Genomic DNA, 15,450 nt, shown 5'->3' with positions numbered 1-15,450 from the left:
CTATCCAAAAGCCTTTTGAAAGTCCCTAAAGTTTCTGACTCAACAACTTCCCCGGGCAAGGCATTCCATGCCTCGACCACTCTCTGGGTAAAGAACCTTCCCCTGACATCCCCCTTATATCTCCCACCCTTCACCTTAAATTTATGACCCCTTGTAACGCTTTGCTCCACCCGGGGAAAAAGTTTCTGACTGTCTACCCTATCTATTCCCCTGATCATCTTATAAACCTCTATCATGTCACCCCTCATCCTTCTCCTTTCTAATGAGAAGAGGCCTAGAATGTTCAGCCTTTCCTCGTAAGACTTATTCTCCATTCCAGGCAACATCCTGGTAAATCTCCTCTGCACCCTCTCCAAGGCTTCCACATCCTTCCTAAAATGAGGCGACCAGAACTGCACACAGTACTCCAAATGAGGCCTTACCAAGGTCCTGTACAGCTGCATCATCACCTCACGGCTCTTAAATTCAATCCCTCTGCTAATGAACGCTAACACCCCATATGCCTTCTTCACAGCCCTATCCACTTGAGTTGCAACTTTCAATGATCTATGCACATAGACCCCAAGGTCTCTCTGCTCCTCCACATGCCCAAGAACCCTACCGTTAACCCAGTATTTTGCATTCATGTTTGTCCTTCCAAAATGGACGACCTCACACTTTTCAGGGTTAAACTCCATCTGCCACTTTTCAGCCCAGCACTGCAACCTATCCAAGTCCCTTTGCAGACGACAATAGCCCTCCTCGGTATCCACAACTCCACCAACCTTTGTATCATCTGCAAATTTACTGACCCACCCTTCGACTTCCTCATCCAAGTCGTTAATAAAAATCACAAACAGGAGAGGACCCAGAACTGATCCCTGCGGCACGCCACTGGTAACTGGGCTCCAGGCTGAGTATTTACCATCTAAGACCACTCTCTGCCTTCTATCAGTTAGCCAATTCTTAATCCAACTGGCCACATTCCCCATTATCCCATGCCTCCTGACTTTCTCCATAAGTCTACCATGGGGGACCTTATCAAATGCCTTACTAAAATCCATGTACACCACATCCACTGGTTTACCCTCATCCACTTGCTTGGTCACCTGCTCAAAGAATTCAATCAGGCTTGTGAGGCAAGACCTACCCCTCACAAAACCGTGCTGACTGTCCCGAATCAAGCAGTGTCTTTCCAGATGCTCAGAAATCCTATCCCTCAGCACCTTTTCCATCAACTTGCCTACCACCGAAGTAAGACTAACTGGCCTGTAATTCCCAGGGTTGTTCCTATTCCCTTTCTTGAACAGGGGCACAACATTTGCCACCCTCCAATCACCTGGTACCACCCCCGTCAGCAGAGAAGATGAAAAGATCATTGCCAGCGGCTCTGCAATTTCATCCCTTGCTTCCCATAACATCCTTGGATATACCCCGTCAGGCCCGGGAGACTTGTCTATCTTCAAGTTATTCAAAAACCCCAACACATCTTCCCTCCTAACGAGCACTTCCTCGAGCTTACCAGTCTGCTTCCCACCGTCCTCTTCAGTAATACACCCCTTCTCATTCGTAAATACCGAAGAGAAGTACTCATTCAAAACCTCACTTATCTCTTCCGGCTCAACACACAGTCTCCCGCTATTGTCCTTGACCGGACCTATGGTCCCCCTAGTCATCCTCATATTTCTGACATACGCGTAAAAGGCCTTGGGGTTTTCTTTTATCCTACCCGCCAAGCATTTTTCATGCCCTCTCTTAGCTCTCCTAATCCCTTTCTTCAGATCCTTCCTGGCCAACTTGTATCCCTCCAGAGCTATGCCTGTGCCCTTTTTCCTCAACTTTATATACGCATCCTTCTTCTTCCTAACAAGACTCTCAACCTCTCTTGTCAACCACGGTTCCCTCACATGACCATCCCTTCCCTGTCTGACAGGGACATGCTTATCAATGGCCCCTACTATCTGCTCCTTGAAAAAGTTCCACATTTCGACCGTGCCCTTCCCTGCCAGCATATGCTCCCAACTTATGCTCCTCAGTTCCTGCCTGACAGCATCATATCTACCCTTCCCCCAATTGTAAACCTTGCCCTGTTGCACATACCTATCCCTCTCCATTACCACAGTGAATGCTACAGAATTGTGATCACTATCTCCAAAGTGCTCGCCCACCAACAGCTCTATCACTTGCCCTGGTTCATTACCTAGTACCAAATCCAATATTGCCTCCCCTCTGGTCGGGCAGTCTACATACTGAGTCAGAAAAGCTTCCTGGACATACTGCACAAACACTACCCCATCCAAACTATTCGATCTAAAGAGTTGCCAATCAATATTTGGGAAGTTGAAATCCCCCATAATTACTACCCTGTGACTTCTGCTCCTTTCCAAAATCTGTTTCCCAATCTGCTCTTCCACCTCCCTGCTGCTATTGGGGGGCCTATAGAAAACTCCCATCAAGGTGACTGCTCCTTTCCTGTTCCTGACCTCAACCCACAGTGCCTCAGTCGGCAGATCCTCCTCGAAAATTCTTTCAGCAGTTGTTACACTATTTCTAACTAACAATGCCACCCCCCCACCTCTTTTACCACCATTCCTAATCTTATGAAAACATCTATAACCAGGTACCTCCAAAAACCATTCCTCCCCCTCACCTATCCACGTTTCAGTGATGGCCACAACATCGTAGTCCCAAGTGCCCATCCACGCCTTCAATTCACTCACCTTATTCCTGATGCTTCTTGCGTTGAAGTATACGCACTTTAACCCTTCTCCGTGCCCATCTGTCCTCTGTGACAGTGCTACCTTCCCCAATACCTCACTACACTCTTTGTCTTTCTGAGTGGACCCACTGGTCCCTGGATTACAAGTCCGGTTCCCATCCCCCTCCCAAACTAGTTTAAACCCTCCCGAACAGTACTAGCAAACCTCCCTCCCAGGATATTGGTGCCCCTCTGGTTCAGATGCAGCCCGTCCTGTTTGAACAGGTCCCATCTTCCCCAGAATGCAGTCCAATTATCCAAGAACTGGAAGCCCTCCCTCCTACACCATTCCTGCAGCCACGTGTTCAGCTGTGCTCTCTCCCTATTCCTAGCCTCACTATCACGTGGCGCCGGCAACAAACCAGAGATAACAACTCTGTCCGTCCGAGCTTTCAGCTTCCAGCCTAACTCCCTAAACTCACTTCTAACATCTGTGCCACCCTTCCTTCCTACGTCGTTGGTGCCAATGTGCACCACGACCTCTGGCTGCTCCCCCTCCCCTTTAAGGATCCTGAAGACGCGATCACAAACATCACGGACCCTGGCACCAGGGAGGCAACAAACCATCCGTGCGTCTCGCCTGCGCCCACAGAACCGCCTGTCCGTACTCCTCACCATCGAGTCCCCGATGACTAGTGCTCTCCCATTCTCCCTCCTTCCCTTCTGAGCCACAGTGCAGGACCCCGTGCCAGAGGCCCGGTCACTGCAGCCTGCCCCCGATAGGCCGTCCCCCCCAACAGTATCTAAAACTGTATACTTGTTGTTGAGGGGAACGACCACAGGAGATCCCTGCACTGACCTCTTCCCACCTCTAACTGTTACCCAGCTGCCTTTGATTTGTGGAGTAACGACCTCCGTGTAGCTTCTATCTATCAACCCCTCAGCTTCCCGAATGATCCTCAGTTCATCCAGCTCCAGCTCCAATTCCCTAACACGGTCTGATAGGAGCTGGAGACGGATGCACTTCCAGCAGGTGAAGTCGGCAGGGCCACCGGAGGTTTCCCTCACCTCGAACATTCTGCAGGAGGAGCAAGACACTACACTGGCTGCCATTTCTTTTATTCAATTACCCCTTAGTTAAGTACAACTATAGATATTAACAAAAACAGTAAATAGCTTACCTGCTCAGTCCTTTTTGGTTAGAGGAGGAGGGTAAAAAGGGTCTTATTATTAGGTTAGAGGAGGAGGATGGGCGGGAGACACTACATGTGTAGTGGCTCGGGTTTACTCAGCTCCGCACCTTTAAGGAAAATACCTACCCAGGAGTCCTCGCTGCCGACCAGCTTCCGGTTCCTCCGGCGCCAAAAGAAACTCAAAGACAAGGAAAACAGTAAGTAAAACAGTAAGTACTTACTTTTAAAACACAGCTCCTGATGCCTTCACTCACCCACCGAAGAGTCGCTACCTTCTCCTGCTGCTCCGCCGGGAAATGAGGAGATGATCAATGTTTCAAAAGAAAACTGGATGGGCACTTGAGGGAAATCAATGTGCAAGGTTATGGGGATCGAGCAGGGGAATGGAACTGACTGGATTTCTCTACAGAGAGCCAGTATGGACTTGATTGGCTGAATGGCCTCCTTCTGTGCCGCAATTACTCTATGACTCTTTAAAATACCAGGTTAAACAGAGATCTTACATGTAGAAACATTCATTTGTTGGAAAAGGGCTGGGAATGTCCCAGACATATTCTGTGCAACATTAAATTCTATTGAGTTACAACCATAGGTCTGAACAATATACCAGTGTATAACTGGGAAGATCATCTACTCCTGCCAGTGGACTCTTGAACTGAGGAATCTGTTCAGTTGCCCTTACTAAATACTGAGCTGGCCGTCTCAGCCTATGCTTAGTTAATAAATGAGAATCATTGCTTCCCAGCAGAAAAAACGGCACTTGGTTGGCATCAGATTATTGACAGACTGGGTCTATTCTTGAGCCACCGTTCCAGAGCAGTACCGATTTTCAACACACCAGATCCTATCACACTACTCAATGTTTGATCCTGCTGATGTGCCAAGTGGACGTCCCTAGAGTATAATGTTTGTGTTGATGCAAATATGCAAGACAGTTATCACCAGGATAACAAAGTAGATGGAAACATTTCTTTGGCTGAGGGGCGGGGGGTTGGGGGTGGAGGGCAGGAGGGAAATAATCACAGATCTGTTGCCAATTCATTATCACAGTAGATTCAACCTAATTGTATGGATTTCAATAAATAATGTTGGTGTACAGATCAGAAAAATGGTTTCCACCAGATCAAGAACATAAAAGATAGTAATCCCTACAGGCTAAACCAGCTACTGAAGGACTGTGAACAGAGATGGGGCAAGTCCCCTTAGCACAGTCCTTCAAGGGACAGATCACTTACAAAATGCAACTTCTTTCAGAAGCTGCAGCCAAAATTTCTTGAAGAAGTCATCGAGAAATTCTGGAATGCAGTGAAGACTTACTTAACTGCAGTTGAATTTAGCTTTGATCAGCAGCTGTCATTATTAAGGAATGGAAAAAGACAGTGTGCAGTAAGTTAACAAATACAAAAAAAAAATTCAGAAATCTGATGACTTCACAAATCTCTTAGGATTTCCTCAGAGTTTTGAGAGTTTAGCTTGAAAATCTTTGAACAAGGGCATCAATATGGCTTACGGTTGTAAAGAAGCAATCTGTATGAGATCCCTCATGGAAACTTTGGCAACATGTCACAGAACTGCAACCAGGATGCTAGATAAACCTGCCAAGTGCATTTGATAACACGTATTCACATTTCAACTAACCACGACACTTATCTCTTTTTTCAGGGATATCATTGCCCTCTGATGGTTGAATTATACTCAATAATGAACAAGAATGACTTCTAGGATTAAATATTTTAAAAATGCATTCAGATAGAACATAAAAAACTCACTCTATTCATTAATTAAAAAAGGAAAATACGTCCCACGGTTTGTAGCCAATATGTTGGCTGCGATATGTGGTGAATCCAAAAAGAAAAGTATTTATTTATTTTTATTTAGAGATACAGCATTGAAACAGGCCCTTCGGCCCACCAAGTCTGTGCCGACCAACAACCACCCATTTATACTAATCCTACATTTACCCCATATTCTCTACCACATCCCCACCATTCTCCTACCTACACTAGGGGCAATTTACAATGGCCAATTTACCCATCAACCTGCAAGTCTTTGGCTGTGGGAGGAAACCGGAGCACCCGGCGAAAACCCACGCAGACACGGAGAACTTGCAAACTCTGCACAGGCAGTACCCAGAACTGAACCCGGGACGCTGGAGCTGTGAGGCTGCGGTGCTAACCACTTTTTTTAATAACAGTCAATCAATCTCCATTTGGCAACTGCCTCTCCTAACTGTTAGCAGTTGCCAAATGGAGATTCTAATCGCTAAGGTAATTGCACATTAATGAGGAGCAAACAAGGTGGGTGAAACTGCTTGAAGATGATGGACCTGATAATAATGGAGACAATGTCAGCACTCACTGTTATCGTGGAGTACACTGAACAGCAACTTCCAGAGTCTGCACATTTATTTTTTCTGTCTATCTCTTTTCTCTCTCTCTGGATCCCATTTTTCTTTCCCATTCTGTAATATTATTTAAATCAAATTTATACATCCTGTTTTATTTTGGGAAGTTTCAACCCTAACTGCCCATACTTAATCCATTCTATGGAAACAACAGTGCTGTAAATTAAGTAAAAGTGGCCAAGTTACAGCATTATAAGAGGTTTGATATGGTTACCTATAGAAAACTATATTTTTAAAAGCTATCAGCAACTCAGAATTAGCATTATATTTATTATTTTGCATTTATATTTACCAAAGACTTTTCTTCCCACCCTTGCACCATCAGCTTCAGAAACCCCATGTATCAATCCTTGACCTCCTTCTCTCTGTTACATGCATCTCCTTGATGTCATCATCCACAGATATGGGGTCAGCTTCCAAGTGTACACTGATGGCACCTAGTACACTCTCTCCACCACTTCTCTTGACCTCTTGATTCTGTCAGAGCATTTGCACAACATCCAGTATTGGATAAGGGTCAAGTTCTTCCAGCTCAACTCTGCACAGCCATGGTCTTTGGCTTTAGTCACATACTTCACTTTCTTGCCCATTGGCTGCACCTCCTGGCTACTGTCTCAGGCAGCACCAGACATTTTGTAACCATACCATCTCAAATTAACCCTGCAATATTACCTTCCTCCATCACTGTCAGTCTCCACCACTCCAAATTTCCCCTTGGTGGCCTATCTTTTATAAACTCTAACTTGTCAAAAGCCCTGCTACATGTATCCTATCTCACACTAAATCCCACCAGTTTATCACCGCCAAGTCATTATCAGCTCCTAATTACCCAATACTTTAAGATAATTTCAAACTTGAAGGTCCCTCCGGGGCCTTGCTCCAGCCTAGCTTTGCATCTCAGACTCCAGCCTCACGTATCTTCCCCCCCTTACTTTTACCCCATCATTGGCAGCAGAGTCTTAGCTGCTTGGGTCCTACTTGTTGGAATTGCCTCATTAAACCTTCCTAACTGTCTCTTTTCCTTGAAATATCTCCTCAAAATCCAACTCTTTGACCAAACTTCTACTACTACGTTTCCAATGTGATGACCGTTCCCACATGCCTATTTCTTAAGTGTCCTAGGGTGCTTTATTATGTTAGAAATCCCTTATAAATGGAATATTTTGCTATTAAAGTAATGCAAGAAGCCATTCTGTTAACTTTTTAAATATATAATTAACAAACCTTATACCCATTAAGGTGAACTTTTAAAATGTTTAAGATAAAGTTTGCACAGCAACAAATAGCTGGTCTATTTACATAAAAACATAGAAAATAGGACAAGTCGGCCATTCGGCCCTTCGAGCCCGCTCCGCCATTCATTATGATCATGGCTGATCATCCAACTCAGTAACCTGTTCCCGCTTTCGCCCCATACCCTTTGATCCCTTTAGACCCAAGAGCTATATCTAACTCCTTCTTGAAAACATACAATGTTTTGGCCTCAACTGCTTTCTGTGGTAGCGAATTCCACAGGCTCACCACTCTCTGGCTGAAGAAATTTCTCCTCATCTCAGTCCTGAAAGGTTTACCCCGTATCCTTAGACTATGACCCCTGCTTCTGGACTCCCCCACCATCAGGAACATCCTTCCTGCATCTACCCTGTCAAGTCCTGTTAGAATTTTATAGGTTTCTATGAGAACCCCCCTCACTCTGAACTCCAGCGGATATAATCCTAACCGACTCAATCTCTCCTCATACGTCAGTCCCGCCATCCCAGGAATCAGTCTGGTAAACCTTCGCTGCACTCCCTCTACAGCAAGAACATCCTTCCTCAGATAAGGAGACCAAAACTGCACACAATATTCCAGGTGTGGCCTCACCAAGGCCCTGTATAATTGCAGCAAGACATCCCTGCTCCTGTACTCAAATCCTCTCGCTATGAAGGCCAACATACCATTTGCCTTTTTTACCACCTGTTGGACCTGCATGCTTACCTTCAGCGACTGGTGTGGGTGAACACCCAGGTCTCGCTGCATATTCCCCTCTCTCAGTTTATAGCCGTTCAGATAATAATCTGCCTTCCTGTTTTTGCTACCAAAGTGGATAACCTCATATTTATCCACATTGAAATGGGAACAAATATTCATTCTTCAGTTAGCAATTAAGTATAATGGAAAAGTTTTTATTTGAAGTTAAATAAATATCTTTCTTACCTTACCACTGTAAATTTCAAAAAATGTTGCGAATACTTGAAGTTCTATTTTTCTGTAATTTGGCTTCTTTAACATTAGAAAAACATCCCGAGCTGTAACAAAGTTCATAAAAACTTGTGAAATCTACAAGCAGAAAAAATGACCAAACATTGGAACAATGCTGCTTTTATAAAAAGTGGGATCTAATTATTTAAAAAATGTTACTTATGAAAATACTCACCTGCAAGTGCATATATTCCTTTAGAACAATCCTGATTTTTCCCTGTAAAGTCACCACCCATAGTCTGAAACGATAGATCAGAGAATTTTCTTTGGGTGGAGGTATTTAAACATGGAAGGCATATTACAACATGAAACCAAAATAAATATGCTGAATTGTAACATTCTGCGATTAATTTCTTTCAGGGAGAAGGAGTATTAAATTACACTCTGCGTAAATAACTTCCTGATACCATCCTAATATTAACTTTTGCATTGTTTAAACCAACACTCCCTTGTCCTACTTTTACAGTTTAATTTAAAGCCATATTCCAGATTAAGATTTTACATTCTCTTATCCATCTATATACCCCTCAGTCACCAATGTCCTAACTAGAGGAAGTAGTCTTTCCCTATTTATAATTTTCAAACCTCTCTTTAATTGCCTAACCTTTTTCTGCTTTTGTAAAAATCATCACAAAATCTCTAACTTCTCTTTATAACTATAATTTCACATACCAGACATCATCCTGGTGACTCTACACTGTATGATTTTAATGTCCTTTCTAGCATCATATGCCCAAAATTGTATAGATAGGGTTGAATTTTACCAGCCCGCATTTTTACTGGCTCTCCAGACGTCGAGGGCCTTGACGCTGGGAAGGGCCCGCCCCATATTACCGGTGGCAGCGAAGCCTTGTGGTGGCCCCCCTGCCACTTGGCGACAGGGCTGAAATTTCAATATGTTAATAAATTTATGTGAACGAATAATTACTTACCTTGCCGTGGAGATCCAATCCGGGACATTGGTAGGGAGGGGGGCAGGAGGTAAGTATTTCAGTGTGGGAGGTGGGGGGGGGGGGGGGGGGGTGTGGTCAAAACTTGCCTGATTGCTAGAGGGGGTGATGGGAAGGGGTAAAATTAAAAGTTTCTGAACTTTGGGGACAGGAAAGGTCAGGTACAGTATTTGGGGGGCTGGTGGGGGGGGGGGGTGGGGGGAGGAGCTGGAAAGATTAACTTAATTACCTCTAATACTTTGAAATTCACTGTGGCGTTAAAAATGTAAATAGTCATTCAGGGCTCTAAGCCCTTTAAAAATGGCACCGGTGACTGCGTAGTGGCGCCGGACACAGTTGCTGGGAACGGATTGCCGGCCCCCCCCTTCACGTCATTTTGGGGGGGGGGGGGGGGGGAAAAGACGGGGAGAAACAACCTGCCCCGGCCATGTAAATCAGCCACCGCATTTAATATTGCAGCAGCTCCACAGAGTGAATCCCGCGCATGCACCCTGCTATCTTTGAAGCTCGCCGCCAAATGCAGCCCAGTCTGTGGCATAAGAATGTTTTTCCAGATTTATTACTTCACTCCCACTACATGCCCTTTACATATGATCATCGTATCATAAGGTTTAGGTTAATTATGGAAAAGAACAAGGAGCAGTCAAGAGAAAAAAAACTTAATTGGAGGAAGGCCAATTTCACTGGGGTGAGAACAGATCAGAACCAGGTAAATTGGAGTCAAAGACTGGCAGGCAAAACTGTAACAGGACAATGTGCTGTCTTGAAAGAGGAGATGGTTCAGGTACAGTCGAGGTAGTTTCCCACAAGGAGGAAAAGGTAGGGCAAGCAAAGCCAAAGTTCCCTGGATGACAGAAGAGAGGGAGAGTAAGATGAAGCAGAAAAAGGAAAAGCATTTAACAGATGGCAAGTTCATAATACAAGTGAGACCCAGGCTGAATATAGAAAGTTCAGAGGGGAAGTGAAAAAAGAAATGGGAGAAAATAAGATAGGCAAAGCGAGAGTATGAGAAGAGACTGGCAGCTGACATAAAAGGGAATCCAAAAGTCTTATATAGGTATATCAATAGTAAAAGGCAAGAGCACATGGCTGAGGTACTAAATAACTATTTTGCATCTCTCTTTACTAAGGAAGTAGATGCTTCCAAAGTCATAGTGAAAGAGGAGGTAGTAGAGATACTGGATAGGCTATAAAGTGATAAAGAGGTGGTATTAGAAAGGCTGGCCTTGTTACAGTTGTTAAGTCACCAGGACTGAATGGCTTGCATCTGAGGATATGCAGGGAGGTAACGGAGGAAGCTGTAGAGGTACTGGCCATAATCTTCCAATCCTCAGAGGACTGGAGAATTGCAAATGTTACACCCTTGTTCAAAAAAAGGGTGCAAGGATAGACCCAGCAATTACAGGCCAATCAGTTTAAACTCTGTGTTGAGAAAGCTTTTAGAAACAATAATCTGGGACAAAATTAACAGTCACACAAATGTGGATTAAGGAAAGCCAGCACGGATTTGTTAAGAGCAAACCGTGTTTAACTAATTTGATTGAGTTTATTGATGAGTAAACAAAGAGGGTTGATGAGGGTAATGTAGTTGATGTGGTGTACTTGGATTTCAAAAAGGTGCTTGATAAAGAACCACATGCTTGCCAGCATGGTTAAAGCCCATGAAATAAAAGGGATAGTGGCAGCATGGATACAAAGTTGCCTGAGTGAAAGGAAACACTGTCTCCAGGACGATTACTGACCTCATCTCCTCCAGAGATCTTCCCTCTACAGCTTCCAACCTCATATTTCTGCAACCCCAGACCCGCTTCTACCTCCTTCCCAAAATCCACAAACAGGACTGTCCTGGTAGACCCATCGTTTCAGCCTGTTCCTGCTGCCCTGAACTTATTTCTTTCTATCTTGACTCTATCTTTTCTCCCCTGGTCCAGTCCCTTCCCACTTACATCTGTGACTCTTCAGATGCCCAACATCATTTCAACAATTTCCAGTTTCCTGGTCCTAACTGCCTCCTCTTCACTATGGATGTCCAATCTCTCTACACCTCCATCCCCCACCAGGACGGGGGACTGAGGGCTCTCCGCTTCTACCTTGAACAGAGGCCCAACCAGCCCACATCTACCACCACCCTCCTCCGCCTGGCTGAACTTGTCCTTACATTGAACAACTTCAACACTACTCACTTCCTTTAAGTAAAAGGTGTTGCTATGGGTACCCGCACGAGTCCTAGTTATGCCTGCCTTTTTTGTGGGATATGTCGAACATTCCTTGTTCCAGTCCTGCTCAGGCCTCGTCCCTAACCTCTTTTTCTGGTACATTGATGACTGTATCGGTTCCTCTTCCTGCTCTTGCCTTGAACTGGAGAACTTCATCAACTTTGCATCCAATTTCCACTCTTCTCTCACTTTTACATGGTTTATCTCCAACACTTCCCTTCCTCGACTTCTTTGTCACCATCTCTGGGGATAGGCTGCCTACTAATATTCATTATAAGCCCTCTGACTCCCACAACTACACTTCCTCACACCCTGTTTCCTGTAAGGAGTCCATACCATTCTTCCAGTTTCTCTGTCTCCGACGCATCTGTTCTGATGATGCAACCTTCCATGACAGTGCTTCTGAAATGTCTTCCTTTCTCCTCACCGAGGATTCCCCCCATTGTGGTTGACAGGGCCCTCAACTGTATTCGACCTATTTCCCACACTTCTGCCCGCACCCCTACTCCCTCTCTCCATGAACCGCAACAGGGTTCCCCTCGCTCTCACTTTCCACCCCACCAGCCTCCACATTCAAAAGAAGCATCCTCTGCCACTTTCACCACCTCCAGTGTGATGCCACCACCAAATATATCTTCCCTTCCCCTGTCAGCATTCTGAAGGGATCGTTTCCTCTGCGACACCCTGGTCCAATTCTCCATCACACCCGACACCACTTCCTCTTCCCACGGCACCTTCCCATGCAATCGCAGGAGGTGTAATACCTGCCCTTTTACCTCCTCTCTCCTCACCATCCAAGGCCCCAAACACTCCTTCCAGGTGAAGCAGCAATTTACTTGTACTTCCTTCAATTTAGTATACTGTATTCGCTGTTCATAATGCTCTACACTGGGGAGACCAAACACAAATTGGGTGACCGCTTTGCAGAACACCTTCGCTCGGTCCGAAAGCATGACCCTGAGCTTCCAGTTGCTTGCCCACTGCAGTGTTCCACTGAACATCAACGCAAGCTTGAGGAGCAGCACCTGATCTTTCGATTAGGCACTCTATAGCCTTACGGACTGAACACGGAGTTCAATAATTTCAGAGCATGACTGTCCTTTTAAAAATTTTTTATTTTATTTTATTTTTTAACCATGTGCCTGTTTTTCCTGTAGACAGAGCTGCTTATTCTGCCATTAATACTCTCGCTGGACAAATGCTTTGCCTTTCACCACAAGCATTAACACACTCTTTGCTTTGTCCCAAGACAGCTTTGTTATTTAATATCTCCTGCCCTTTGCCCTATTCCCTTTTGTTCTCTTCCCCAACACCACACCCCCTTCACTTGCTGAAAACTTAAATCTTTTCTAACCTTTGCCAGTTCTGATGAAAGGTCACAGAGCTGAAAGGTTAACTCTGCTTCTCTCTCCATAGATGCTGCCTGATCTGCTGAGTATTTTCAGCACTTTGTTTTTATTTAGGGAAGGAAACAGAGTAGTGGTGAATGCTTTTAGACTGGAAAAAGGTATACAGTGGGATTCCCCAGGGATGGTACTAGGACCACTGCTTTAATTCATATATATTATTAATATATTAAGACTTGGGTGTAGAGGGCACAATCTCAAAATTTTCAGATTCTTTTTATTCATTCATGGTATGTGGGCGTCACTGGCTATGCCAGCATTTATTGCCCATTCCCAATTGCCCTCGAGAAGGTGGTGGTGAGCTGCCTTCTTGAACTGCTGCAGTCCTTGGGGTGTAAGTGCACCCACAGTGCTGTTAGGAAGGGAGTCCCAGGATCTTGACCCAGCGACAGTGAAGAACTGGCAATATAGTTCCAAGTCAGGATGGTGTGCGGCTTGGAGGGGAACTTGCAGGTGGTGGTGTTCCCAAGCATCTGCTGCCCTTGTCCTTCTAGATGGTAGAGGTCGCAGGTTTGGAAGGTGCTGTCAAAACTTGGAAGTATTGTGAACTATGAGGAGGGTAGTAATAAACTTCAAGAGGATATAGACAAGCTGGTGAAATGGGCGTGCAAGTGGTAGATGAAATTTAATGCAGAGAAATGCGAAGTGATTCATTTTGGTAGGAAGAACGAGGAACATAAGGAGCAGGAGGAGGCCATTCAGCCCATTGAGCCTTTTCCCACTGAACCTTTCTCCCACCATATTCCCATATATAAGGAATATTGGATTCCTTATCTCATAAAATAAAGGGCAGATTCTAAAGTGGTTGCAGAAGTAGGAGGTATGAAGGGGATATGTGCACAAGTATTTGAAGGTGGAGGAGCATACGAATATATGAATTTGGAGCAGGAGTAGGCCACTCGAGCCTGTTCCACCATTCAATAAGGTCATGGCTGATCTGATTGTAACCTCAACTCCACATTCCCGCCTACCCCGATAACATTTCACCCCCTTGCTTATCAAGAATCTATCTACCTCTGTCTCAAAAATATTTAAAGACTCTGCTTCCACTGCCTTTTGAGGAATAGAGTTCCAAAGACTCACGACCCTCAGAGAAAAAATTTCTCTTCATCTCTGTCTTAAATGGGTGACCCCTTATTTTTAAATAGTGACCCCTAGCTCTAGATTCTCCAACAAGGGGAAACATCCTTTCCACATCCACCCTGTCAAGAACCCTCAGGAATTTATATGAGACCAATATTGTACACAGTACTCCAGATGTGGTCTCACCAATACCCTGTATAACTGATGCATAACCTCCCTACTTTTCTATTCAATTTCTCTCGCACTAAACAGTAACATTCTATTAGCTATCCTAATTATTTGCTGAACCTGCATTCTAACCATTTGCAATTCATGCACTAGGATACCCTGATCCCTCTGCATCTCAGAGCTCTGCAATCTCTCGCCATTTAGACAATATGCTTTTTTATACTTCCTGCCAAGATGGACAGCTTCACAATTTCCCACATTATACTCCATTTGCCAGATCTTTGCCCACGCACTTAACCTATCTATATCCCTTTGTAGCCACCTTATATCCTCTTCACAACTTATTTTCCTACCTATCTTTGTGTCATCTGCAAATTTAGCAACCATATCTTCAGTTCCTTCAGCCATGTCATTTATATAAATTGTAAAAAGCTGAGGCCCCAGCACTGTTCCCTGCGTCACAACACTCGTTTCATCTTGCCAACCAAAAGATTATCCACTTATGCCTACTCTGTTTCCTGTTAGCAAGCCAATCTTCTATCAATGCCAATATGTTACCCCCTACACATGAGCTTTTATTTTCAGCAATAACCTTTGATGTGGTTATTAAACCTCATCAAATGCCTTCTGGAAATCTAAGTACAGTACATCCACCAGTTCCACTGTATCCACAGCGCATGTTACTTCTTCAAAGATCTCCAATAAATGAAACATGATTTCCCTTTCACAAAACTATGTTGACTCCGTCTGATTACCTTGAATTTTTCTAAGTGCCATGTTATTGGGCAGGTTGAGAAAGTGGTTAAAAAGGCACATGGGATCCTGAGCTTCGTAAATAGAGGTGTAGAGTACAAAAGCAAGGAGTTTATAAGATATGGCCAATTCTGGGCACCACTTTAGGAAGGATGCGAAATCTTTAGAGAAGGTGCAGAAACGATTTACAAGAATAATTCCAGGGATGAGGGATTTCAGTTACATGGATAGACTGGAGCAGCTGGGGTTGTTCTCTTTAGAGCAGAATAGGTTGAGAGGAGATTTGATGGAGGTATTTAGACCGAGTAGATAGAACTGCTCTCATTGGCAGAAGGATCAAGAACCAGACAACACCGATA

The 15,450-nt window shown here is 44.5% G+C and overlaps 1 protein-coding gene across 3 annotated transcripts in view; it reads right to left on the bottom strand.

The window, feature by feature from the left end:
* The window catches only part of kif2a (kinesin family member 2a), a 230,361-nt gene that overhangs the window by 41,130 nt on the left and 173,781 nt on the right, over window positions 1-15,450 (bottom strand). For all 3 annotated transcript variants that reach the window (XM_068034057.1, XM_068034039.1, XM_068034047.1), the window contains 2 exons: window positions 8,691-8,754; window positions 8,471-8,562 (listed from right to left, as the gene is read on the bottom strand). In XM_068034057.1, the coding sequence (XP_067890158.1) occupies window positions 8,471-8,562; window positions 8,691-8,754 (156 nt within the window). The remainder of the gene's footprint in view (window positions 1-8,470; window positions 8,563-8,690; window positions 8,755-15,450) is intronic.

The sequence above is a fragment of the Heterodontus francisci genome, chromosome 1 (genome assembly GCF_036365525.1).
Source record: "Heterodontus francisci isolate sHetFra1 chromosome 1, sHetFra1.hap1, whole genome shotgun sequence".
Taxonomy (NCBI): domain Eukaryota; kingdom Metazoa; phylum Chordata; class Chondrichthyes; order Heterodontiformes; family Heterodontidae; genus Heterodontus; species Heterodontus francisci.
The sequence above is the reverse complement of the archived record's forward strand: the minus strand, read 5'-3'. Positions and strand labels throughout refer to the sequence as shown.